Source organism: Ooceraea biroi, chromosome 12 (genome assembly GCF_003672135.1).
Source record: "Ooceraea biroi isolate clonal line C1 chromosome 12, Obir_v5.4, whole genome shotgun sequence".
Classification (NCBI taxonomy): Eukaryota; Metazoa; Arthropoda; class Insecta; order Hymenoptera; family Formicidae; genus Ooceraea; species Ooceraea biroi.
The window spans coordinates 7419411-7446774 of record NC_039517.1 but is presented as its reverse complement, the minus strand read 5'-3'; the positions used below and the strand labels follow the sequence as shown (position 1 = coordinate 7446774).

At 43.0% G+C, this 27364-nt stretch overlaps 1 protein-coding gene and 1 long non-coding RNA gene across 4 annotated transcripts; one reads left to right on the top strand and one right to left on the bottom strand.

Annotated features, from left to right (window-relative positions):
* Positions 1 to 18: 18 nt before the first annotated feature.
* LOC105284219 lies at positions 19 to 2276 on the top strand. The gene is made up of 2 exons (XR_894828.3): positions 19 to 281; positions 457 to 2276. It is a non-coding gene; the product is annotated as an uncharacterized LOC105284219 (long non-coding RNA).
* On the bottom strand, positions 1906 to 26609 carry LOC105284220 (calcium-dependent secretion activator). Of its 3 annotated transcripts, XM_011347571.3 has the most exons (15): positions 25037 to 26609; positions 14123 to 14687; positions 13679 to 13846; positions 12495 to 12986; positions 11896 to 12302; positions 11314 to 11778; positions 10450 to 10809; positions 10005 to 10250; positions 9586 to 9889; positions 8515 to 8671; positions 7899 to 8350; positions 7542 to 7700; positions 7296 to 7412; positions 6951 to 7189; positions 6447 to 6654 (listed from the first exon to the last, which is right to left on the bottom strand). In XM_011347571.3, the coding sequence occupies exons 2-15, from the start codon at positions 14549 to 14551 to the stop codon at positions 6447 to 6449; spliced, it is 4203 nt and encodes a 1400-aa protein (XP_011345873.1). In that variant the 5' UTR covers positions 14552 to 14687; positions 25037 to 26609. The 3 variants fall into 3 exon arrangements, with proteins under 3 accessions (XP_019888798.1, XP_011345873.1, XP_019888799.1); XM_020033239.2 differs by lacking the exon at positions 25037 to 26609 and having other exon boundaries at positions 1906 to 6654; positions 14123 to 14551; XM_020033240.1 differs by lacking the exon at positions 25037 to 26609 and having other exon boundaries at positions 9589 to 9889; positions 14123 to 14551.
* Between the last annotated feature and the right edge of the window lie 755 nt (positions 26610 to 27364).

Below are 27364 nucleotides of genomic sequence, written 5' to 3'. Positions count from 1 at the left end.
CGGTTTCCACGCAGTCCGTTCTTTCTGCGAGCAAATTGTCGATACGTTTTTCAGAGAAATTTTCTTACCGACTGGACTTTTCGATCCTGACAGTTGGTAACAGCGTTTAGACCTGAATTTGATCTCGATTTGAATTCAAATCTCCGTACGCTCTGAACACTGCGGATAGTCAAGTAACAAATATGTCGGGCGAAGAGAGAACAGCGTTCCAGTTGCTCCAAGGAAGTCGCATCAATTGCTGCGGATTCGGCGATAATTAAACATAAAGTAATTGTAAAAAGGTGAATATCTAGATTAATAACGAAGAATGACAAGATTCCTCTCAATTTAGGTTAGAAAAAGACTTATCGAAATGAGAATTGCGGAATTAACATTGCCGCTCGCATGCGCAATGGCGCTCAGCCGCGAATTAAAGTTATACATCGTTTGGACAATTTAGCCTAACTAATTGTTTAGGATACGTTTGCAACTTTGGCGAAATGCTGGATGCTGGATCACGCATGCACGATGAGACGCCGCGAGAGGAGCAGCAAAATGGAGCTGGGGCGCGCAGATCCGCGAGGTACGTATGCTGCACGTCACGTCGTACATTTTACAACGTATACTTTATTAATTGCAATTACATGTATGCGTCTGCACTCCTGCCCCGCATGCAAATACTTACACAAATGCTCCGCGAAAAGGAATAAAAAGAAAGAAACGAAACGACGCGTTTTTCGCAATAGCCTCTTTCTCAGCGCGCGCGGCGTAATACGTATCTATGTATGTAAGTGTGTGTGTGTATATATATATATATATGTATATGTATATATGTGTGGTGTATATATATATATTATATGCACTTTGTCTCATTTATTTAAATATGTATATGCGTGAGAGTCCATAAGAAATACTTAATCGCTACGAGACATTCATAATCTACGTTGTCATGGTCATGGTCGATGTCGCATTTAAGCACTGATCGATCGATTATTCCTCTCCTTTTTTTTCTTTTTTTTCTTCATCTTCGCCTTCTTCTTCTTCTTTTTCTTCTTCATGCGATGTGTAACAACTAATCTAGATCACAGTCGTTTCCGCTTTGCAGTCGAGTAAAGAGATGCGATTGATGCTTCGATGAGTGACGGTGGATGAGAGAAAGAGGGAGAGAGAGATAGAGATAGAGAAAGAAAGAGAAAGGGAAATAGAGACAGACAGCGAGACAGTGTGATCATCACCTATTCGTTCGTTGTGCAAGCAAGATTTTCTGTTTTTCCTTTTTTGTTCTCTACTTTTTTTATCGCGATCCCGGAAACCGACGGTTGCACGATCGCACGATTGAAAATTCGAAAGTTACAACGACGCGTCGCTTTATTTACAATGGAACTCAATCGCGTGCCGCTTTCCTTTCCTTCTTTCTCCTCCCTGCGAGAAAGGACGGAGTTAATTCGAGGATTCTATTCTTCCCCGAGCAACCGACGAAACAAAGAGAAAGGAATGCAAGAGCAAGTTTCCTTCGTCTCTTCTCATACGTTTCTCTTCATTCCTCCTCCCCCTCCCCTTCGCCCTCCCGCCCAGCGGCGCGGTTCAGACAGAAATAAAATTCATTTTAGTTCCGTCTTTCTCTAGCAAGGTATTCCCCCCTTTCGGTCCTTTCCCTCCGATAATGACGATGCTACGAAATGAGGATGCATGTGTTGCATGGTAGATTATGTCGTTACTATATACAGAAAATGTACACGGTTTCGTACCGCGTTTAATCCCCGGGACTTTACCGTATTCTGACGACGAACGATGAGAGCGAGTGATTTCTATTCTTCTTTCGTTTTTCCTTATCATCGTGAGAAACGCATGATTGGATGATACCGAATAGAATGCCGATCATACAAGCCGATTATTGAGAAGGAAATAAAAAATATCAGGATATGTGTTGTTTCTTCTTCTTTTTTTTGTATCTTATTCTGCTCTTTTTTTGTCGGATTTTTTATTAACGAGAGAACAATAGTTGAATAGAAGATAAATCGACTAGAACACTGGCTAGAGTAAAAAGACCATCTCTTCGGCTGAATTGAAGTCACAATTTGAACGCAAAACGGAGCAAACGTGGACGATAAAGGGAAGAGAGGATAGGGGAGAGAAAACACAGGCGCAAAGAGAGAAACAGAATCGGAGAAGATAAAGAACGAGAGGACAAGGAGAAATAAGGCAGGTAGACGGGTAGAGAGAACTGGCGACAGAAGTGTTCGATCGGTGGAGAATTAACATAGTCGGAGCAGCGGAACAGATAGATCGATAGATCAGTAAATGGGTAGACAGATAGACAAGACAGATAGACGGAAAGAATGAGAGATAGAGAGAAAGAGAAATAGAAAGAGAGAGAGAGATCATTTTATAAGTGTCCTAATCTAATTAGTCGAGTATAGGAGAATTATCTCAATAGTAAGAATAACCATGATAATCATAATAATTCTAACGTCGTTAGCCTCAATAAGTACAATATAATAATTTAGTTGCTTACTTTTGATAACGTTCCTCAAATCCTTAAAATGTATCGTTTCCTTCCTCCTTTCCCTCGCTTTTTTTCTCCCGCTTTCGCTTTCCCCGGACTTAAGCAGATCGTGTCCGGTATCTCGTTTTCGTCGAGTTACGTCATGGTCGCAACAGATATTCGCGTGATATCCGACTCGATCTCAAAAAGGGAAAGGCTTTAATTAAACGAAACGAAGGGAAGATTATAGATGAGTCCGTGTCCAATAACGTAGTTTTAATCCAGCGTGCGTCAGTTGTGACGAGTCGCGACATATCAAAAGTACAGTTGCGCGTTTGAAGACGCAATTGAAGGCGCATTTGAAGCACGTAGCTTGACGACAGAAATAGCTTTTCTTTTCTCAGCGGATCTGTCGGAAACATAGGACATCGAGACTGAAAGAATTCTTACAGAGTTATCTCATTTTCCGGCCTGAGAGAATTATGCACTCACTGATTTTCAGCGAGAAAGAAAAACAGATAGAAAGAGAAAGACAAGTATAGAGAAAGGGGAGAAAGAAATTGAAAGAGAGAGAGATAGAGAGAAAGAGTGAGAGAGAGAGAGAGAGAGAGAAAGGGAGCTCGCCTTTCGTCGCTCTATTCTGTAAACGTGCGATGCATCAAAAAATATTCTGTCAAGTTCAAAGGTCGACGATGAGAGTCGACATACATCATCATCCTTAAAAATTTCCTTTTCCATCCCCCTACACACACACACATGCGGGCGCGTCCGCGTCGGTACAGGCTACCGTGCTGATTTCCCTAATGCAATCTTCCGGTTTTTTTTCTTTTTTGCAACTTGAGCGCACGACCGAACGATTCCCTGATCTGTGAGATATACACTCTCCTTTTTGCGTTATATAAAAATTTGCCGTTTCCCGTTTTGTCACCGTTTAAATTATGTATATACAAACGAATGGTAAATCCCTCGCCTCGCGTTCGCGCGACTGCTACGTTCGACGTGTATCCTCTTTCTCCCTTTTACATTTTAATTTTACTGCCTTACTTTTGTCGGAGTGGAATGAAAAATGTGCTCACCATTAATCAGGCAGTGAAAACCCGATGTCAAACAAATGATTTAGCATAATCCCTGCATCCAAATGCAGATTTCTAGAGTAAACCGTATGCGGAACATATCTGCGAATTTCACTTGGAACATAAATTTAAATACAAAATAAATTTCGCATTCCTATTAACTTGGTTACGTTATTTTCTCAATGATCAATAATGTCTGATTTTACATTTACAACGGCATATTTGTTGGAACTTGAGGTAGACAGAGAGAGCTCGAGAAGCTCGATAGTTACGAAGGCGATCAGGATTTGTCTGGCGCATTTCTCAAAAAGCGGAAATCAATTCATAGACGCAATTGATTGCAACCCAATTAACAAGGATTCTCCGGAGATGCGCACTTTTCGTTCCGCTCCGTTGTTATACTTTCGCGTTTGATGCACTTTCAAGAGTTTATATCAAGCTAAATAAATATTCACTAATATACGAACGTTATATCGTGAAGTTTTGAAAATATACATGCACCCCGTGATCCAAGGATACACAGGGCTCTCTTGTAATGTAAACCTACATAACACTTGTCTTTTATAGGACGTTAGAGTAGTATCGACGTAGTATCGACAACAACGACGAAAAATAAAACTAATAAAAGATATATATTATATATTTCCACCATCGCCATTAGAGCAAAATCGAAAGCGTTTCAGTGCCGGGTGACTGGTTCCCGTACCACAATCCTGAGAATCATTTCCGAAAGCAACTCCCGACAGTAAATATCTTTAATATACACGGTCGAGAATGCTGCCAAATTTGCTGCCAATTTTGCTGCCAATTTTGCTGCCAATTTTGCGACCATTAGAAAATTTCGCAATATTTCGCATAGAGTTACTCCTAAGAGTAAAAAATTCTCAAGTATGAACAAACGATATTTTGCGTGCATTGGAGAACTTTACTTTTTCAGAATACAGTTAAGTAAGTGCGAATTACAATCTCGTACAATTCTTGATTAGAAAATTCTCCCTTTCTTGTCAAATAGTGGAAAGATAAATATTTTAATATTACTCATCATTAAACGGAGATTATATGGATTACTATCGGATTATCATGAGAGCGACTCTTGTTAGCAAAGTTCTCCGTTGTGCACATTCACTCGCGTCTCTCTTCCCCGTGTGCAAATAAAAACCAAATTTAGCTTTCTCATATTGCAGTCCGCGGACGATATGCTATGGTATATTGTGATATCGAGTATAGATTCGTACAATATATAACGAGCATATATATATATACATAACACATAGAAATAAATACATAACGCAAATAAAAGGAACAACGTGTTACGCTCACTGCTTTTGACGACTGTCGGCGACCATTCGATCGCGGCTAATTAATAACGTGCTTAATTCTCTCTGTGTGTGCTTAATAAATATAGTACCATCGGAAGAAACTACGAAAAATTACGCCAGCAACATATCACAAATACGCTACGATCTGATTAGTCTTTTAAGCGCTACGCTGTGATGTCTATTGCTTATTGCCGTTCGGGAAATTATCTCATCGTCTATGCGAAATGTTCGTCATTCCGTTATTAATTTTCAGTACTAAGTATTATATATATATGAGCAATGTGAGTCGATTCTTGTACAAAGTGCATCAGGTTCGCCGAAAAATATTTTAGGTATGTTCTGCTAGAGTATTACATTTTAGAAATGTAAGTGGATATCATAATCTTGTAATTAATATGTTGTTTTGTAAAGGAACGATTGGTTTCAAGATCCACCAAGTTGTACCTGAAATATTTCTCGATAAATCTTGGCTACCTTGTATATTTTATTCTTTTGCATCACATCCTGCTTTTTTATTTCGCAAAGGGTTTCTGCAACGATACGAGAGATCTTTTGTTCGCGTATCGGGCGAATGGTCGTCCGACAGATCACAGCGATCGTATTTAACAGTTGAAAAAGCATTGTCTTGTTGGTCGCAAAATTAACTCGGTAAACGATTTCGACAGTCGCGATTCATTTCCCTCTCCGTTCTTTTCTTTCCTGTTTCCGCGCTCCTACTCGTCATTTCGCGAGTCCTGCACCCAAGTAACGTTGTAGCCGACCCGAGAATCTTTTACGTGAGATACGCATCCTCTGCTTTTATCCCTCAGCAACTAAATCCGCAAAACCAACCCGCGGTACACAGACTAAGTAGGAAAAATCTGTATTCTGCGTTTCTGACAATTCAGCTAATATTTATATGTATATATATATATAACAAATATATATATATATATTTGTTATATATCAACGACGTTGATCTGGCACATGCAGACCACGACAAAATGTACGAATATCTCATAATTACACGTTGCATATGCACACATGTACGTTTATATACATATACCTTTGTTTGTAATATGATTAAATATCTACGCGTTTACTCTGGTCTATATCATGCGTTTCCTCGCGCATACAATCAGCCTTTCCGAATGTATTTCGACTACGTGATCGCTATTACCTGAGATCGAACGTAAACGGTAAACCGGTCAATTGAAATCCGAATCCTCGAATTATGCATTACTGTTTTAACTCAAATCTGAGAACTATGTCTCTGGGTAAACGGAAATAGTAAAACCAACAGAGAGTTTTTCCTCAATCACGATTGATCAACGAGTAATTTTGCTCACGCGTAACGTTCCCTCGAGTTGCCGAACATCTCAAAGAAAAGCCACGAATAAAATCGAAACGACACTGCGACACGATAAAAGCCACCTGATCCGATTGATTGCATCGTACCATTCGTTTTAAATGGACAAAACTCTAGATCGTACTGTGCCTATAGGATACTGGCTACGCCTTTAGAAGTCTTCTCGTTCGCATCCCCTTATTTAGACGAAGGAACGTACTAGTCGAATGTAAGGTTTACTGGCAGAGTGCTAGAAACAATAACTAGAACCAATTGCTGGCTGAGCCGAATTTTGTAGAAAGACCGCCGATGCCCTTGCCGAACATGCTACCGACTTTGCCGACAACGTTCGAGGTGACGTTGCTCAGATTGCTCAAATTGGCCACGTAATTCGCATCTTCCGTCTCAACGATCGTCACTTTTGTCTTAGGTCTCTCCACCTCGTCGTCATTGCCATTCTCCGAAAGCCCTCTGCAATAGAGAAAGAGAGAGAAAAAAGATTAATCATATTCTTTAGTCGCGACAAACGAACTTTTCTGTACATTCATCAAAAGTTTTCTCATTTTTTAAAACCTGGAACTGAAAAATGAAATTAACTAAATTTTGAATATTAATCTTTACACACACACACACACGTAGCGTTTTTAAGAAGATGATTAAAATGGTATAACAAGAGCTATTCTTCCACAAAATATTAATTTTTCTTCAATTTAGAAATGGACAGCGCAATAATGTCTTTTGATCTCAGAGATTGAACAAAGACTTACTCTTCGTTCTGAGCGCTCATGGTTAAGGCACAAGTTGCTTCTTCCGTCTTCATCCTCTTCTCTATAGTCTGATATGTCTTCGTGTTGAGTTTCTCCTCCATGACACCCTGGAGCTCGAAATCCGAATAGATCTTCTTCACGATGTGAGCTAGGCAGGTACATTGATATAGATGCAGGCTATGATCAAGCCGCTCAGACAACCAGTTACACAGCATTTGTATTTGCGCCGTGTACCATTGCTGTAAACACAAATTACCAAATTACCAAAATTGTCAGCAATCTCTCTCGATAATGCACGTTAAAGACTCTTCATTCAGATTCTGTTACTTAAATCAAGAAAGTTACCTCGAAGAAAGTCAAAATCCACAATTCATCGAGGACCTTGCTGCGAATCTGATCCATGCAGTTTCTCGTGAAGTTCACGTAGGCTTGTCCCATTTCTTTCCCACTTCCTGATACCTTCTAAAATTGTACAACATCGGTTAAAAATGTTTTCTATAATTCTCTGAATTCGTTTCATTGTTCGAAGTTCTTACGATTCAGCTCTTTTGTTCTATTTTGAGATACTTTATTATTAAAAGAATGGAATACCGTAAGGCTGAGAATGGAGCCGATGAGGGAACCCTCGTCGTAACGCGACAGCTTCGAGAGCGTCGCTTCCAGTACCGTTATGAGCTTATTAATCATCCCTTGATTCATTCCTGCTGACGTCTTTTCAATCATATCATCGATCTTAGAATGATATTGATGCTAGAAACATATTAATCAATGTGGTAGCAATATGAAATATTGTGCTAAACGATTAACGACGAATTTTACTACGATTTTATTTAACGCGACGCATCACTTTAATATAATTTTTTTTTTCCTGATTCTAAACTATTATATTATATTGAATTTCTCTCCACGTTTTACTAAGATTGGTACCATGTTCTTCCGTGAACTTACCACATCAACACCATCAACAGTACAAAGCTTAAAACTCTGATTCTTAGCGTCCAAAATAACGTTCACCATAGCGCACATTTCTGATGGTATGATGTAATCGGTGGAGATGAAGGTTACACCCTTCTTCAACCACTGTTGGAAGGCCGCGTCGGTTCTCTGTATGCACGATTCTACCATGTCGCAGGCCATCAACTTCAACCTCTGCTCGAGGTGTTGCCTGAATTCCTGATCGGGCCAATGTAACCCACCGATAAACGATTGCAACGCGTCCAACTTCCAGAAAAGATCCTCCGAAGTGGCGCAACCGTTTCCCTTGATTTCCCATCGCTCCTTTTCGAAACCCTTATGGATCGACTGAGCGATCGATGTCTCCATCAGATCAACGTAACGCACCACCAATGGCGCGAACGTGTCGCGTAGATGCTGATGAAATCTTCCATTCTTCAAGTTGTCTACGTGCAAATTACACATTTTACAACCATTCTCACATATAAGCTTAAAACTTGTGGCATCCGATATTAAGTGAGGCAATAAAATTAAATCATACATTTATATGATCTTCATTAGCGCAATGTAATATCTTGAGGAATATAGAAACTTTAAAGCAAAAACTCACCGTCGGTCCTGAGATAATCGTTCATTATCTGGAACAGCGGGAAGCTGTCCCACGTATCGGGCGGTTGCTCTGCGAGGACTTTGTCCATGTCGACGGCAAAGAGCGACCAGAAGATTTCGGCGTGCTCCACCATAAGGTCGCTAAACCAGGCGAACGCCTGCGGTACAGTGTAGTAGGAGCGGATCGTGAAAATATTGGACTTCGCACATATACGGTGGGCATGTTTCCTCTCGCTCGGGGTGATGGGGACGCCACCCTGAGCACGGGGCCCTCGAGTACCCAGAAGACACTACTTCTACTTCGTGACGTGTGCGTGAAAACGTATCGTAATACGCGTGATACTAAGCGACAAGCGTTGCTGTTGCATTTAAATATCAACGTGACTTTTGACTCGGAAGAAACGTCGGGAGAATATCGCATCTGGATGTTGACGAGACTTCTCTCGCTTGCGGAGAATGTTTCTTTCGTGAGTGAACCTAAATAAGTGAAACTAAACTATTCAAACTAAACGCAGCAACATGTGTGGATTATGCCAGGATAGACGTGTATCATCTGATTTATGTATTTTGATCTACAATTACATGTTAAATAATTAGAATCACGTGATAATAAAAAGTTTAGGTAAAAAATAAACGGTTGAACGTTCGATCTGTAATACGTCTATCTTGCATTATTCTGTGACGTGTTTCGTGACGTATATACATGATGTATATGTGCGTATGTAATATGCGTGGCAAATTGAAAAACGTAAGAGTGTAAAGGTGTTATCCTTCGGCAAGAAAGTAAAAGTCTCTTCATCGCAGAGAGATGTCTCACGACGTCCGCCAGCCGGAGATATGCATCCAGCAGTTAAGTGAGCAGCTCTAAGTGAGAAGCAACCTTCGCGATGATAACGAAAGCTCTCTAGCTGCGATTATCTACGCGATCAAGATCTATGAGACGCGAGAAATGGGCGCGTTTGTCTTCTGAGGAGGTGGCGGACCCTTACCAAGTCCGTGTACTTCCATGGCATGCTGACCCTCTCTCTCGAGAGCCCCGAGAATCGACACTCAGTTCTAAAAACCCAACTAATACCTCCGAATAATGCTCTTCGTTCTGCTGGAGCAAGTCGACGCACATTTCGGCGAGGCGTGTGAGATCCTCCAGCTTCTTGTTGGGAGGCACGCACACCTCGCCGCTCAGATCATCCTCGATTTTCGCTTCGGCGGACAATTTAGTGTAATTAACTAACGCCGCCGTTTCTAGGCAGTTCTTTATCAGCGCTTTCACTTCCTCTTGCGGCACAGGCGTCACACTATCCTTCATCAGGACGCGTTCCAAAAGAGACAAGGTTGCTTTCAGTGCACCCTCCGGACGCCCGAATGGAAAACCATACCTGTTTTTGCATAACATAATTTGTAATATTCTTTTTTCATACACGCGGTATTCTCTCCAACTTTTTACTCGAGTTAATTATTGCAACAAAAATAGGGGCGATTGGAATCGCTTACCTAAAGTTGGTGATCTGCTTCTCGAGAATCTGCCTGAGCCGCTCCTTGATCTCCTGAAACTTATCTTTTTCCTCGTGGGTGATCGAGCCCACTCCATCGGCGGACGTTGTATTACCGTAAACGTGAGTTGCACAGAAGGCAAAGCTATAGTGTATCAATGTCGGATCGATCATGATTCCGCGATCAAGTCTATCCAACAGATCGTGAAGATAGCCAAGATGTCGAAAACATCCGCGCACGCCGTATCTGTCATCAGAAAGTGGACGCTCAAATCGACGTGTCGACGTCAATCGAATCGGTAGACAGAAAACAAGATAAAAGAATTCGATTTTTGTAAATGTATTTTAACAAAGTTTTTAAAAAACATGTGCCTGTGCACTTGATTAGAAACACAAAGAAGCACATTATCGAGTATTAATTCAAATGGATACTTGAGCCTCGTCACCTGGCGCAATATTCGTCCAGCACGAAAACTTGTCCGGGCGAGAACCAGCCGAGCGAGCAGTAGGGATCGTTCAGTCTGTAATCCAAGATCAAGTTCTGCAAATATTTGAACAGAGCATGGTGGTCGAATTTGCACGGGTCCGCGCTGATGTAGTCCTCCATGCCGTGTTTCTTCGCACGATCAGCGTCACCCTGAATCTTGCTGATGGTGGAGTTCTTGTCGGCCACCGAGACCGGCGGGGTGGGTTTGTGCGATTGACCAGTCGCCCGGTACATCGCCATCACCCACAAGTGACATTCGTTCTCGTCGTCCGAGGCGTACACTATGTTGTCACCCTCGCGCACAGCGTTGAAGAAGAACCTGCCGAGTACACACGTTTCGTGATTGTTGTCTGTGGGAGCGCACGCGTGCGTCGCTCGTCAGCTGCGAAAGATCCTCTGCTCGATCACGTTGGAAGATTAACGCAGGAAAAATTAGACGTTTCACGGTTAGCTGGGCTAATCAAACACTACTCGCTTCCTATTTCCTTATCTGTCAAGTACCAACTAACTTCTTAACACAGAGGTAACTTAAAACTGCGTTTCTTTTAAAGCTACCGAATTACGAAAAACGTTTGGTGGTAGTGCAGCTCCGCAATAATGAAAATAATTGAATGAAAGTTTTGCTAGGCTAACGCGATATTTAAAAAAGGTCAACCAAAGAAACATCTCAATAGAAATTGAATACGATTTTGTATTAATGTGAAACTACCACAAATAACCGCAATTTGTGCAATGTTAGGACTCTACGCGACTACGAGCATGCTGCTGCGACGGCGATTTAGGTGCTTCTCGCTCAGTGCGGGGATGGGAGGAGAAGATTTACCTGCCGCCCTCTAAATCCATGCCAACCATGAGATTAGCAGAAACGGCCTCGATATAGTCCACTGTATAGCCATCGAGCTGCATCATTTCCGACGGCTCGCTTTTCTTTTCTTTGTACGAGCACATCGCAAATGTGTACTGCGAGACCTGGACCAACACAAAGTACCGCTTCTTCCATTTTTTCCACACGGACTTGCCCATCGCGTACAGATAGCCGCAGTGCTTCATGTTGAGCGGCTTGTCCATACGGCAGGCGATCTTCATACGTAGATCCTGATCGGCGCAATTCTTGGGCACGGTCATACGATGCCACTCGGGCACCTTGCAGGAGAGCGGAGTGGGTCGTAAGATCACCTTGCCCAGCTCCTTGTCCTCGAGCGCCAGCATCGCCGGGTTCTCCGTGTATAATCTGACCTTGACCACCGGCAGCGGGTGCATGGTCGTGAAGTCACCCTGAGTGTCCCACCTATAAATAGGACCCGTGGACGAGAATGATGCGGTCGGTCCTGACCCCCCCTGAATATCGGGTCGATCGTGGCCGATCGTGGCCGATCGTCGACCCTCATTTTCTCTCTCTACTCACATAGGCTTGGAGGCCTCGGCCTGATCGGTCTGCAGCTTCTCGCCGCCCTCCACCTCCATGGTGCAATAAACTATTCTATTGGGTGCTAGGCTTTTGAGGCCCTTGACCTCCATTACGACTACTTCCAGCTGGAAGGTCAGGCCGACGTCCATTTTCGTCAGCTGGGGATCGGAATCGGCGGAGTCGCCCTCCAGTTTAGCGAGGGAGCCCTGGCCGCGGCAGCGGGAGCGCTCACCACGATGGTTGTAGCGCTTCAGCTTCTGCAGCCCGTATTTGCTGTCTATCGAACCCTTGGAGACCGGTAACGACTCCAAATTAGCCATTAGCAGGTTGATAGACGACTTGAGCTCCTCGATGTAGAGCGACTCCATCTCTTTCAGGAGGAACCTGGGCATGAGCTTGCGGTTCTAGGGATAGAGAAGGAACGGTCGGCGTTCAGGAACGAGCAGAAGCGATCGCGGTGGCGAATCACAGATATAAGAGAGAGAGAGATAGACAGACAGCAGACAGAAAATAATGTATCCATGTGTGTACAAAATCAAGTAGCGTCAAAGTAAGAGGTAGAAGCGAGGGAAAAAAAAGCGACGCCGTCACGGTACCTTCTCCATCTCGTTGACCTTCTGCATGCGACCGTCCAGCTCCCTCCTGATGGCAGCAGCCTGTTCGTCGGCTGAATCCAACAGGAGGGCGTTGAACAGAAGCTGGTGCTCGAACTTCTTGATGCCAAGGATCTGCTGAAACATGTCGTACAGCTGCTCCTTCGACAGTATCAGCTCCGAGTTCAAAGACTGCTGTTGCATCCTGGTAGGCCGTTTGCTATCATCGTCACCAGTACCTTTCAAAATGCAATCGAATTTGGCCAACCAGGACGTAAGCACAGTTTCTTTGCTCAGTCCATCGATTTCCGGGAGGCTCCGAACACGCTTCTCGATGTTCTTCTTAAACACCTCGCGGAAGTCGAGCTGAGTGCAGGCGCCGCTCTGCACCATCCGCACCACGCGATCCGACTTCAGGAACACGTCGAAGTAATTCTGTATAGCGTTGTGGAACGCCTCGTCGGCCATGATCTGCGTCTCGCCCTTCAGGAAACTCTGCAATTTACACGCGGCCGCGTTTTAAGCGTGTTACGAACAGCCGCACGTCCTCCGCAATTCTCTTTGTCATTCTCTTTAAGGTCGTAACGAGCTTCTCTTGCTCACGCTACGCTATTTAATATTCTCGAAATTTCATGGATCACTTCTTCCGCATGTCTATACGATATCTCGATAGGATATTCAAGAATAGACGCGTTCGTTAAACAAAGCTGCGTCTCCTCCTCACCGAGCTCTCGTATGATACTCTCATCTTTCACGTGCCTCTGTATGTTCTCGACATTTAAAAATATCGAAGTGCTACAATAAATTCGATTGTGCAAGGAGCGCAAAATGCAGGAAGAATTACAGCACGTTTTACGCAGCGCGATATAGCGGCGGTCGCTATAGGAAAAACGGTCTATATTTACGACGGCCAATAATTTAATGCGATCGTACGGACTTCGATATATCTAAGAGCAGCGAAGGTGAAGGTTACACGATAGACAACCGTCAGGTTCTGCATAAGGCTTCGAGAAACGGCTATTCGCCATGGAGGGTTTCTCTGCCGTGTAAAATACATAATGCGCGTATTTAAGCAATATTCTTGTCCAAATAACACATAAGTGGACGATCGGCAACAATACATCTGCATAACGATACATTATGCAGATTTAATTTCTTCTTTAAATCAACCATTGATCTGTTCTTACCTGGAAACGTGAACATATGGTCTCCAGTTGTTGCTTCGTCACTTTCATCTGCCGTCGTGTCATGTCCATCGGTTGTTTAGCATTAAACGGATAAGCGATGCATCTAGATATGAAGACGTAAAGCTGGATCCGCGTTTTCCTCTCTTCTTCCTCCCTCTCTTGTTTGTCCTATGTAAAAAGATAAATAATTTGCCTCCAGAGGACATGAATAATGTGCTATATGTTCAAATAATCATCATCCAACTTCTCATCATGCGAGAAATTGGGCCAAGAGGAAAATTTCGTGCAACTTCGATCGTCCATGTTATATCATACATCTTACCTTCTCAAATACTTACGTTTTAAATTCTCTACACTATCTATGTTATCATTTCAAGTATTTAGAATGAAAATTTCAGTAGTCGAGTTCCTCGACGAGAAGTAGGTTTGAAAAGGGAAGCATACCTGCAGTTCCGCTTCTGTCTTCTCGCTAGCCACCGAGGGAGACGGGCTGGTGGGCCGCTGGGCATAGTTGGCGGCGTCCTGAGCCGCGCTCATCGACGGCGACAGAGAGTTCCTGGCGCTAGCGAGATTGGGCACGTCCAGGCCGGCAGCATCCTGCGGGCCCACAGCACCGCGGCCACCGGATCCATGGGCACCCCCGGAGCCGGGCGGACCCACGTGATTCGGACCACCGGGTGAAGCGGTGAGGCCCGAGGCGAGCGAACCGACGCTACCGGAACCCGGACCGCTTCCAATGCTGCCGGGATGGCGGCGAGAGCCGTGAGAACTGCCGCTTCCGGCACGGCCACCGCCGCCGCCACCACCGCCGCCGCCATGGTGGGTGCTCTGATCCTCCTCGCTCTCCTCCTCGGACGAGCTTGGATCTATCATCGTCTAAGAAGGAACGCTCTGCGGGGGTACACGCGCGGTCCTCGAACCCCCTGTCACAGGAGGTCCCGCCGCTTCACGTGGTCACGGTGCCGTCGTGCCCTACTACTTCCGGTAGTAACGAAATCGTTCTTCTAGACTGAAAAAAGAAAATGGTGTTCGTGATAGTATTTACTCTCATGTTTCGCGTTTTGCGATATGCGAGTGATATTAATTGAAACGGTTGCTGAGAGAGAAAAAGGGCAAAGGAGGGAATACTGCATCTTCCAAGAAATCGATTTACTGTTTCCGTTCTATCTTATTTGAAGACAGCTGCAAGAATCAATTAACGTTTAATGGATGCGTAATTGGCTTCGAGTATACTGGAGGGTAGAGGGAAAACTCGAAATGCGTTTTCTTCAGTACGGCGCTTCTGTTTGCGTGCTATTTCCGTCTCAATTGCTATATATTTTCACGTCAAACAAATTTTTCTCGTACCTGGCAGTTGATTAAATCGCACGATTGCGCGATGCAGAACGTGAACGTAGAGACATTAAGAAAAGGGAGATTTTAAATACCATTGCTCAATACAACTCGTATTTAGCGCAGCTAAGATCGATAACATAAAAACAAAATTACATCGCAACGACGGTAATAAAATATAGCGCCAGTGGAACTTTGACTCCACAGTCGCATTGGACTGCCCGTAGTTGAAGGAATTAATGCATTTTACAGCACATAAGCGAAACTGTGCTGCAGTTCCCTTTCTCGGGTACAAAGCCGGATTATTTCGTTAAACGCGCACGAGTTCAATTATCTTGATTAACTTAGGAATTTCCAATTAAGTGTGAGGCGAGTTACGGTCGCCGCTGCACCGACCGCCGCGATTGTTACGTCCATTATATATCTACACGTAAGCGCAGAAGTTGCGTGCCCGCGGCGGAGCTGCCGCCTCTGTTTCTGCGAGCAATTTATATTCGATTTTTCCACTCGACTGCGCACTGCAACTCGCGTAATCATTATCCGTCGTACACAAAGGTGAGCAAAATTATTTCCTCCTAATCCCACTCGCATCGTCGCGCGCGAAACAGTAATTCCCGATCCATCAGTGGAATGAAGGAAAAGCCCGGCACTCGGGCTTTCCCATATTTCGCGAAAGCTACGAGCACAGACGAGGCTTTTGAAGATCCTTAATTCCATTTCCCCATTAAGGCGCCTGAGCCAGAAGAATCCCAAAATAAAACCATAGCGAAAGTACTCCGGCGCCGAGGTCGCATTCGGCTGCAACCGGCTCGGCAAAAGCGACAGCGGAAAAATCAACCACGCATCCTGTGGCAGGAAAATTGAATCCGCGTAACCCCCGTCGTCGGAGAGCCAGCTGAATTCATCGGCTTACCCGGTACTTTGTGCACGCGGCTTTTGCGCACGGTTCCACCTTAATTATAATTGATCGTTTGAAAGGTCCTATCGTGCCTCTCTTAAAGCGCTATCGGATTGCCTCAGGTTCTGCTTCGGTCGCTTCTTTTATAAGAATTTACAACGGGTATGTATAAAGAATCCACGGTTCGCTGAGGAAAAAGAAGAAATATATATATATACAGATTACAGCAAACGCGATTGTAAATGTATTGGATTTGATTGATCTTTGCAATGGAATAAATACACATACATCCCTATATTTATTGACACATGGTACTCTCCGATTTCGCATAAAACGGATCGCCGGTTACAAGTGGCAAAGCCTAATTGCGTTTAAACCTCTTCGTACGCGCGATATTCAAGTGCATCGATAATTGCACCGGCCCTTTGATGTGTATCGGTACACACAGTCCTTCGCCCACGCTCTCGCGTGCGCGTGATATCGGTCGTACTTGATTTAAACCGTCTTCCGTCCTGCGAGAGATTCGCTTTCAAGCTAATATCGGAAAAGCACATCGATGCGTGAAAATGCGTAATATCGCGTTTCGAATACATCGTTGCGTCGTATCGCGGGGCAGTCATGTCCCACATAGATTCTGCGAGTTTTTGTGTTTAGACCGAAATCGAAAAATGAAAAGTTAAATATTTCAACGGGTTTGGGATCAAGCGTTTGTATCCTTTGATAATATCGAGAAATCTCTCGCGTAATCATCCCATTTCTCAATATCAAATCTCTCAGTTGTCAAATAAAGTTAAATTAATGGCGATGAAAGGAAAATTGTAGAAAATTATATTTGTTTTAATGTGTCTCTGCACTTTAACTTGCGAAAATATATTTCTTCCAGTATCGAAACAGTAGTTTATGCTAAACCAGATCTAGGACATTCTATTATTCGAGATATTTATTTTTATCGTAAATTGCAGTGTATTGTCGAAGAATCACATTTGTGTGATATTTTATGTAATTATTCTCGAGTGAACTGTCCTCACCTTATGACAAATGAAAATGGATGAACGATAATGGCAAAATTGAAGCGATGCAGATCTTAAGTCGATTAGCGGATGGATCTTAATACTACTCGAACGTCATTACGCATTGCGTCAGGGTAATTGCGTCGGTGAATCTGATTGTGTCGAGAGCGAGATGTCTCTAGACAGATGGAAATATCGGCACTGCCCGCTCGATAACGTAATGTTCTCAACCGGGTAAATGAACTGACACGTGCAGACACGTGCTACGAAAAATGAATCGCTTATTACCAGCAAGACTGCGTTAATGGAGAGATGTTTGTTTACGTCAGACGAAGAGTTAATTTGACGAATGGAGTCGCGGTTGGTGAATCGCTTAGCTCTGCATGAGGTTGATGACGCGATTCTAAAATGATGCTCGTTATATTCGCTCGTTTCAAATTAGTTCAATTTAACGCAACAAATTGCAACCTGATTTCACGTGAAATTTAGACACAAGATTTCCAAAATATTTCAATCTTCTATATTAATGTTTATCTATTCAGAATAGAATAGATGCTGGAAATCGGTTTTGTTCTTATCGTTAGAATGCAACATATAACAATAATTAACATCTTTCAATAGGCAAACATCTATTCAAGGATTTTAAAAAAAGAACATCTCTTGCCATATTTATCTCTCGTAATTCCTCTGGAACGGAAGTTCAAGTACCAGGAGAGTTAATCCTGTGTACACGTACTCCGGGGACACTTTTTTAATTTGTTAAAAAGAACACGTGCACCACCATCTGGAGTCAATTAATCTGGTATTATTCGACTTGACAGCGACTCTTTTTTGACATCGTTCGTTCTTCATCACATTCGTCAAATATAATCACAAAGATGCAATACTGTTGAGTAATCTGCAAATATCTCAGTTTTTATAGATTTTATCCACAGAAGTTTTATACAACATTCCTACACGATTTTCACTGAAATTCGCAGTTCGTTTTCCTTCTCACGGATTTCACGCGATCTAACACATACACGTGCACGATCGGTCTGCATGTAAAGCTCGCGCGAAAGAAACTCAGCTGGCTGGTAACAACCAAGTATACTGTGGATTTCAACCGCGCAGAAGCCGTCGATAAGGCACTTCCGGTCGGTGAAATCGGCACGGAGGAAATTCGCTGCACGCAAAAGGAGGAAAGGAGGATCCAACGATCGAGCGTGGAAGCGCACCTGCGATCAGATGAGATCAGATCAGACTCCTCGATCAGGATGAGAGGGATGCGCGAGCTCGTGCACGAGCTCGTCTCGTCGGAATTTTTCCAGACGTGACAATCGATTTCCGCGTGCAATGCTGCGCGCTCTACGACGCGAATGCAGGAAGCAAACTGGAGCGAACGGAAGAAAGACGTGCGTGGCCGTCACAGTGCAAACATATCGATTGTCTCCGGCCATCCTTCTCGCTTCCTCTCTCGTTCTCTCTGTTTTGTTGGATGTGTGATTCACTTGTGTGAACACGCGTGCGCGTATCGTTGACATGCGTCTACTAAAGTGTTGAGTCTGATAAGCCAGGAAAAATTAAGAATCGTTAGGAAGAGTTTCGAGCAAATATCCGACTCCGATTATTCCGCGATTCTACTACGTCGCAATCATCAAAGTATTTCAAATAAGATATCTTCCTGCGACGTTTTGATCTTCCATTTTGATCTCCAGCGAGTTCTCCAGCTATCTCTCGAGTTTTGAATTTCCACTTCTTCGTTCTTATAACATGGCAATAACGAAAAGTCTTAATTGCTAAAGTCTTAATAATTATAAAATTAGTTCCAAGTTAAATTAATTGTCTATTGTGCTTACGTCAGAGGAATACGAAGAAATTGTGAAGAGAATCGAAGAGAATCAAAATAAAATGTTTTATGACGGGCAGAATATAATGAAAACAGCGTATACGTAATGTGATCAACATAATCCAATTAATGAAGCATGAATGATGATTTCTGATTTAATTCCCGAATGAAATCGACGTAGCTTTTGCTGGCATATAATCGGCTCTCCCTCTCCCCTTCCTCTTTCTCTCTTTGTCTCTCGTATGTTCGTTACTTGTAACAATATAACCCGTTCAGCTCGCGTACAAAGCCACGTGTATACGGGCATGTTAATGCCTAACCCAGAAATGCAAATGTCCCTGTCGCTGTAACATTGATACAGAACGCGAGCGAGCGAGCGCACGATTCCTGGGCCGGAAAAGTGAAATACAGTGGGTTCGGGACGTAAAAGCGGATGGCGATGTGGAGCAGCTTGTAACTGTTATCAGATACGCGCACACATGTGTGTGCACGCACGATGAATATTTAACGCCCGCGAAGTAATGTTCGGCATATCGGGAGATTTGGAATATAACGTTAGATAAGGAACATAACGTTGAGCACCCAGAATGATCTGGGAACAGCATTGCGCCGTGAGAAACGTAGCACGCTTCGCAAAATGTTCTGGTTTGATGGACAATTGATAGTATAGACTGTAATCGTATAAACAGCGGACTTGATTGACAGTTGCAGTCGAATTGCCAATTAAAATCCTCACAGCCTTGGGTGGATTTATTTAAACGCGATCAATGCGGTCACATAAATGCGACGGAATTTCAAAAATGAGCCATGAGGGTTTAAGTTACGTGATATCATAAGGATAAGGATAACTTAATAGGATTAAGCGACGAGCGAAAAATTGAGAATAGTATTAAGTATACTTTAAGTCCGGATACGTAACTCGCTCGTGGATTATATCATCGTCTTTACCTTTCGATTTTGCCCAATTGGTGATCGTTTCTCCTTTTTCCTTCGCTCATTACGAACGTAAGTAATTGAGACTACTCACGCCGATCCGTTCAGTTACGTAAGCCGTATATTGGTGAAGTTAAACCCTTCTCGAGCATCTGCGCTTCTTTACGATATCCGTGGAAATTCCAAGTTAACAGGAACTCTCATCGTGCGGAGAAAATAAATTAACTGCTTTATCATTTATTCATCGTATCAACAAAATTCGTTTCTTTATTCCGTTAGAAAACCGGCATAAACGTTTACCTGTCCTTTTCTGCAGAGCGGCCTGTATCACCCTCGTACGAAAAATATGAGGATATTTACCACCACTTTTGGGGTAAACCGCACCCTAATTTGAACAGAAACGATGACGCGCGATGGCATGATAAATGTGGAAGAAATATTACGCACAAGTGGACGGACGTCGCGGCCGTGGGAACGAATTACGTAACATGACACGGAGTTTTATCAAGTTAAGGCAGTAATCCCGCATGTAAGCGCAACGCGGCCGAACAACGGTATAGGTATCGGTACGGGCGATTAACTTATTGGATCACGTAAACGCGCCCCACGGGGAAAAGTTTCGAAATGGCATCCTCGGGGAAGAGAAGAGAACGAGGGGGTCGGAGGAGAGCTGGTGGAGGATCCGGGGCACGATTGTGCCGCAGCCGCGACGCGAAATTTCCGCCAGACTTATACGCGAAGAGATCGATAACTAGCGTTGTATGTGCGCGCGCGTATACATGTGAATATGTGCATGTACGTGTGTGTTGCGTGCCTATGTGTTTGCCGTAACGGCTTTGGTTTGGTAATTACCGGCGTGCCATCGGTGCATTTTCCAAACGGATTTAGATTTTCATATCGAGGCTAAATGAGATGGTAACTTCACGCTCAGGGTCAGCGATTAAGGAAAATTTATATATATTTCTTCGGCTAGAATAATCTATAATTTCTACTTGTATTTTACTTATTACAAAGAGAATATATGGTATAGTTTAGATCCATAATCAGTTTATTACTCCAAATGTACGAGATTGATAAGTCGTGTGACATTCAATTTCGCTAATTACCACGCGTTACTAGAATATTTCTCATATTTTATTAGTTCCTTAGTAAACGAACAGTAATACCAATAATACTACCACCAATTAAAGGATTAACGTTAATGTTATACTTCAGTAAAAAATTTTAAAAACGCGAAAAAAGTATTTTTATTTATTGCAAAGAAATTAAGGAGATCCCAGAATCGTCTATTTTATTGACGAAATTAACGAATTTTAATTTACACCTTTCTTTTTATTGGTTATACAAAAAGATAAATCTTGTTCTACTATTAAAGTACACAGAAATGAATCGAGTACTCGATTTTATGTTAAAAACGAAAAGTTCGAAAATTGGAACGGTCGGATCTCGGGACAGAACAAAGGAATATGAGGAAACTTTAGAAGTGAGTTTAGAAGCGTAGTATAAATAAAGATGCTAAAGACGCCAATTAGTAGAAGCCAAGATAGATGCCAGAGATAAGTACGAGAGGTAAATGCAAGAGGTAGACACAGATGCAGATGAGACGTAGACGTAGACAGAAAAAATAGTCAGAGCTTCTCATGAACTGACATCCATATGAAATAGAGCCAAAAGCAATCTATTCGAGAGCTGTAATAAATAAAACCAGAAGCAATCTTCTTGTGAGCTGGCATCTACATGAAATAAAACTTATTTCTTTTAGTATTTCTTGTGACAAATAAATGCGTTCACATGTCTCGCAAGCGCAATCGGAGACGAAACAATATATTGATTCTCACAGTGAAAGGCCCATTCTATTTTTGAAGCGTTTTAAATATAACAGTTATTTTATATATAACAGTTAAACAATATGTAATTTTTATATTAATTGTTATGTTAATTACGATTTTTTAGTTTCCATCTAAATGATGGCGCTTTCGCGTTGGAGTCTCACTTCAGGATTCCCTTATTCAAACTAGAACGGAAATGTGTGCGTGTATAGAAAATCCCTGGCATTAATTTAAAAAATGGATTCTATGAAAAATATATGCTCCACTTTCAGATGTGTATCTTCTAAAAAAATCATTTCGTGGAAATTATTTTCATGCAGCTTTCAATACCTAAAATTAAAACAACTAAATAATTCTGATACGTAATGAGAAATGACTTTTACAGTACTCTTTTTAAAGTGCTCAATTTAAAAAGTATTCAGAATAACGCAGAGAGCAAAATCACATTTACTTTTTTCAGAAGTGTTGCATTCATAAAAACATTTCCTTCGCAGAATTTTCAATCATCATAAGAATCTCGTTAGTATTTCCGACGAAGGCGGCTCGTCGACGGCTGATGGTTGAGAATGCTGTCAATCGAATTTACAGGCATATGCCAATGCTTTCAGCTCGATATTAATGCACTCCTTTATCTACGCTTATTAAATATGGCGCTCGTTGATCTATTTATTATCATAGCACGCGTCGTCTCCGTCAATATCATTTTCACGATGATTCCCGCGGATGATGAGTCTTTTATTTTTTGTTTTTTTCGCGACATTTTCATACATTTTTATTAAAATGAAAGAAAAAAGAGAGAATAAATCGCTCTTCGTGATAGAAACATTTGCGGAAAAAAATGCAAAGAAAAAGGGTGGACAAAGTATCATATCATTTCAAGCATACAAAATACATAATAGAGCAATTATTTCAGGATGACACCGTACCTCTTCCTGTTCCTTTTCATATAGTCGAATTCCACTTTGACCGAAGGTGTAGTAGAGTAAGAAGGTTAAAGTTAGATCCAGCCGTAAAACTTGCCGTGATATTATTTTTATCCTTCACGAGGTCATGCTTTTTATCAAGATTAAACCAGAACGTCATGGAGTACTACCTGTATGGAACTGTATAAAGGAATAAATATATTGATTTTCACCGGCCTATTTACCAGTTTACATTCTCGCATTCCACATTGCGTTACACCGGATCAAGTAAATTCGTATCGACATATCCCAGAATGCAAAAGTTCATAAAACAAATAATTGGATTCTCTCGCATTATTTCTATGCAAATTTAACATTTTGAAGCGCAACAACTGTTATCTCGTTTCTTTATAATGCGTGAAGCTTTGTTAAATCTTGTTCAGAAATTAGTTTCTAGTAAGTCTGAATGTTTTACATGTTTCACAATTAACAAGAAATATCATAAAACAATGGCGATTATTTAAAAATCGTGCGTGTATTTAATAAAAACTTTAATTATTTTAGCATCGAAAATAAATACAGACAATAATTGCAACGGAATATGAAACTTTATTATCGAATCATTGTTAATATTCGGAAAATTGCCTTAATAATCTCCTTTAAGCACGCTTTCATTGAAAATATTGTAAATTCATTGCAAAATTTGCAGCTGAATGTACTCTCGAAACTTATGTAATCCTGCATAAAATCCATAATAGCAAAGTGCCTCTTCTACAAACGACGAGATTTCAATTGAGCGTCGAACGTTGACGCGTAAACTCAAATTTTATTCCCGCTAGATCTGTGCCAAAACGTTTGTCAAAGGAAACGCGTGCGACTTTAGATTCTCCCATGCGTTGGAACACGACTGTGCTATATCTCGGGCACGGTCGATAAGTCGTTTTGTGAACAACGTGAATGGCGATGCCGTCGCTGATGCACCATTCACGAAGTACAACGTCGAAAAATTTCATTCTGCCTCGAAGGACTGATTTTAAAACTGTGTACATAGGTCTCATTTTTCTCTTTTAGGGGATTTACGTGTACATAACGTTGCCTAAAGGGAATACATCGTCCGCAGTATAATCGACGAGATTTTCCGATGTTAGATGAAAGATGGTGAAAAATAAAAGGAGCAATTTATCGTTCATATTTTATCAGATCGTAGTTTGATTATATCTGTTCCGTTCGATGGATTAGCTGCTTAGCATTTAATAGCAATAACGCCGGCAAGACTCAGTCTTATATTCATGTGTACTTTTAACATCACAGTGTTTATCAATTTGTGCATGTAATTTTATGTATGATAAAAGGTGCTGCACAAAGGCTGCGGAAAAGCTATGCTCTATTACATCGCTACGTTCGATCATGATACGCTAAATAAGCCTATTTCCAATATGTCGCAGGATAAAATTATATCAAACTCTCGCACAGTGAGCGAAACACATTATATGATCTTCCTGGCAATTGTAATGTGTTCGTCGCGCTACTAACATTATCGTTTCCATCAGCTCGCGAGAGAGCTGGCGCGCCATAGAAGCACGATTCTCTTTAATTCGCATTGGAACGTAATCCCGTCGTTCGATCGGCTTTCACGTCCATCGAATGCCGATATCTGCCGCAGCGTTTCCGTTCATCCTCGACATTCAAGCCGACGAGCCGCACACGTAAAAAATCGATAGCCGCCTCGATTTATGCTATAACACACCGTTGCTACCGTGCGTCCGTCCTCGCTCGCCGTCACGACTTGTCCGACTTCCTCGTTCGCCTCACCTCATTCCAGATTGGCTCACTGAAGCTTTACGAAGACTAACGACTATCGTATCGATTGGTCGATGGATCGTAGAACGGACCAGTCAGTGGATAATAAACTCGGGGATAATAATCGGCGTGAATTGATTAGTAGACCACTAATCTTCAATCGTCTTCCGAGAGTTATTCTCAATTATTCTCAATTAGCGCGATGTAATTAGCAAGCAGATCGTCAGTCCGAAGGCTACCGCCAACTAGATCGAGTAGCGTCAGCGAAATGTCCACTTTTATCGTCCACTTACTTATTAGATCATTGATCAAGGAGTATCGCGACTAGCGTAAATCAGCGCAGATATCAATCAACGCGCCGTGAGGTTGCCAAGACTCGCTGTTATCATGCCGGAACAACGCGACGACGTTGCACGTATCCACACGACGCATCGACGATGCGTCTCGACGCGACACGACGACTATCGGCGCCTGGAGATGAAGTGGAATGAGGTGGAGCGAGATCATGCCGCGGTTTCTACGGTGGTGCAAACTTCTGGCCGACCGAGGAGCTTCCGCACGAGCAGCTTTTCCTCGCGGTGTGTTATTGATCTAGCGGCTCGTCGAACGCGGCTTCGAGGCAAGCCTCGGCATTACACTAGGCGCGCTCTCGAGGGTGCACGTTTCGTGGCTGGGTGTGTCGCATGCCCCGTATGCTCAAGCATGCCTAAACTGTCAGCTTGGGACTTGACACTATGGGATCTCTCTCGGCGCGGTTCCCCGTCGAGGCGAGCACGGGCTCACCACTCTTGGGAAGAACGTGTACGCGTAAAAGTGGTGGACTGACCTCCTATCAACCGGTGCGTGGCCACGACTCCCTGGTCTGCCGAAGGGCCATCCCTCTGCGACGTGCCGTCTGTAACTGAGGGAAGGTTGCGACGGTTGCACACGATGAACGATGTCGCGGCGGCGATACGGTTCCTCCGTCTGATCGGTAACGCGCCGTATCCACTTGGAGTGTAAATCGAGCGGTGCTCGATGGCGAAACGAACGTCGGTCGCGCTCCGGATAAACTGGCGCGCGGAATCGGAGAAGAAGAGAGTGCGAGAAGAGAGAGGAAGAGAGAAACAGAAAGAGAAAGAGAGAGAGTGAGAAAGTTGGAGAAGAAGAATAAGAGAAAGAGAAAGAAAGAGAAAGAGAAAAAGAGGCCGGAGGACGCTCGTAGGAGCGAGAAGAGGAATCGCCTGTGAGGGTGGAAGCGGCGGACGGACAGACCCTTCGTGATCCGCAAGCTGGCGTGTTCGAACTGCGACCGCTCTGCCGACTGCCGTGCTGCTATGGAAGGGAGAAGGGGTGGAAGAAGTGGATAACGTCGGTAAGGGGTGGGAAAGCCAGAGGGATAGACGAAGAGCGAATGAGAAAGACAAAAACGGTACAGAGGCAAGGAAACGTCGAAGTTAACGAGAAAGAGAGAAAGGAAATACGAAAAGCAACGAAAGAGAAGAAGGGATGAATAGATGTCCGAATGGGCACGAGAGAGAAATTAAATGAAGATGAAAAATAGAGAGAAACGTTGTCAGAGAAAGAGGGAGAGGAAGAGGGCGAGAAAGAGAAGAGGGGAAAATGAAGGAAGAGGAAAAGAGAAAGAGAATGTGACAGCGTTGAAATGAAAGAGGATGAGGAAAACGTCGAAGCGAGAGGGAGCCACAGCAATAACCAACCGACGTAGCGATAAGGAAGGGACGAACAGGAAGGAAGACGGTGGTCAAACGGTGGTTGCGGAGGAGAGACGGTGCTTTATATTATTAAGTTCGCAAAGAGCCGTGCTAAAAAGTACTATCGCAGCCGCGATTAGATCAGCAACGGTAATGGCGAATATATTGCGCGATAGATGGAGATAATTGAGAAAAAAGAACAAGAGAGACGGAAAAATTGAAGACTGAAGGAACGGTGGAAGGAAGGAAAGTGCACGAAGAAGAAGAAGAAAATTTAACAGAAGAAGAAGAAAACTGTAAGTCAATAAAAGTGCATTGCCATCATCGAAGAAGAGAAATAACAGCAGCAAAGGAAGCTTTATCTCTATTTGGGGTGAAAAAATTCGGGAGAAAGGATATTCTTATAGTTCATCAAAAAGGCAATTTTGAAGGCAAACGAAAAGAGGGTGCACAATCTAAACTCTAAATATAACTCGATAAGAAAATACATGCGATCAAGATATAGCACACGCTTGGTAGTATAAAGCAGAGATCACGATACGAGACATTCTTCTCGAAAGAAAAGTCAACGAGGGACGGTAGGGGACGCGTAATGCAATATCAAGAAAGCGTTCCGAGCAGAAAAGGTAGCGCAAGAGGCAAGAAGATGAAGGGATGCATAAGACGCAAGATGGAGGGACCAAACGTAGGAGGATGCGGCGAAGCGAGGAAACAAGGGGGTGAACTCGCTCGCCGTTAGGGGCGAGCTGAAGATGAAGGGGGGGGGGGGCATTTCCAGACGCAGGGTGAGGGCAAATCGTTAGGGTGGGATTGGGAGACGGGCGAGTGAGGGGTGCAAGGACGGGGTGCGCGCGCGAAGTGGCACTGGGCCATCGATCGGCTGCGCGCGATGGCCGTCGTTGTAGCAGCTGAGCGTTTCGCACTCCACGCAGATTCGCGACTTCTCGCCGCTTTCCTCGCGCACGCCTAAGCGAGAGGAGAAAAGAAGAGAAACTGCGGCTGCGGACGAGAAGAGGAGCGTGTGTCGCAGAGGGGTCGAAACCGCGACAGGGTCAGTAAAGAGAATCGTGGATCAACTAGGAATGTTCGCTTGTAAAAGTCCTCCTCCGTGCTCGCTCATCTTCATGCCGAGGATCCAAGAGAAAATTATACCGAAAAATTATAGCGGATTCTCGATACTAAAGCAATGTGAATAAATGCTTTGTTGAATCCAGCGGACCGAATAATTACGAGCTGAAAAGTCACTATGAAGACTATGAAGTTAGCGTACTTCATAAATAATAATGTAATAATTTATACAGCTGGTTAGCGAGATGAAAAATTTACTTTTGAACAGAAGAGGAACGAGAGAATAATAAGTTACTGTTCAAAATATAATTGATAAAAATATCGTAATGAAATCTATGGAGGAATAATAATTTCGAATAATGAATACATGTAGGAAGAGGATTAATGATTTA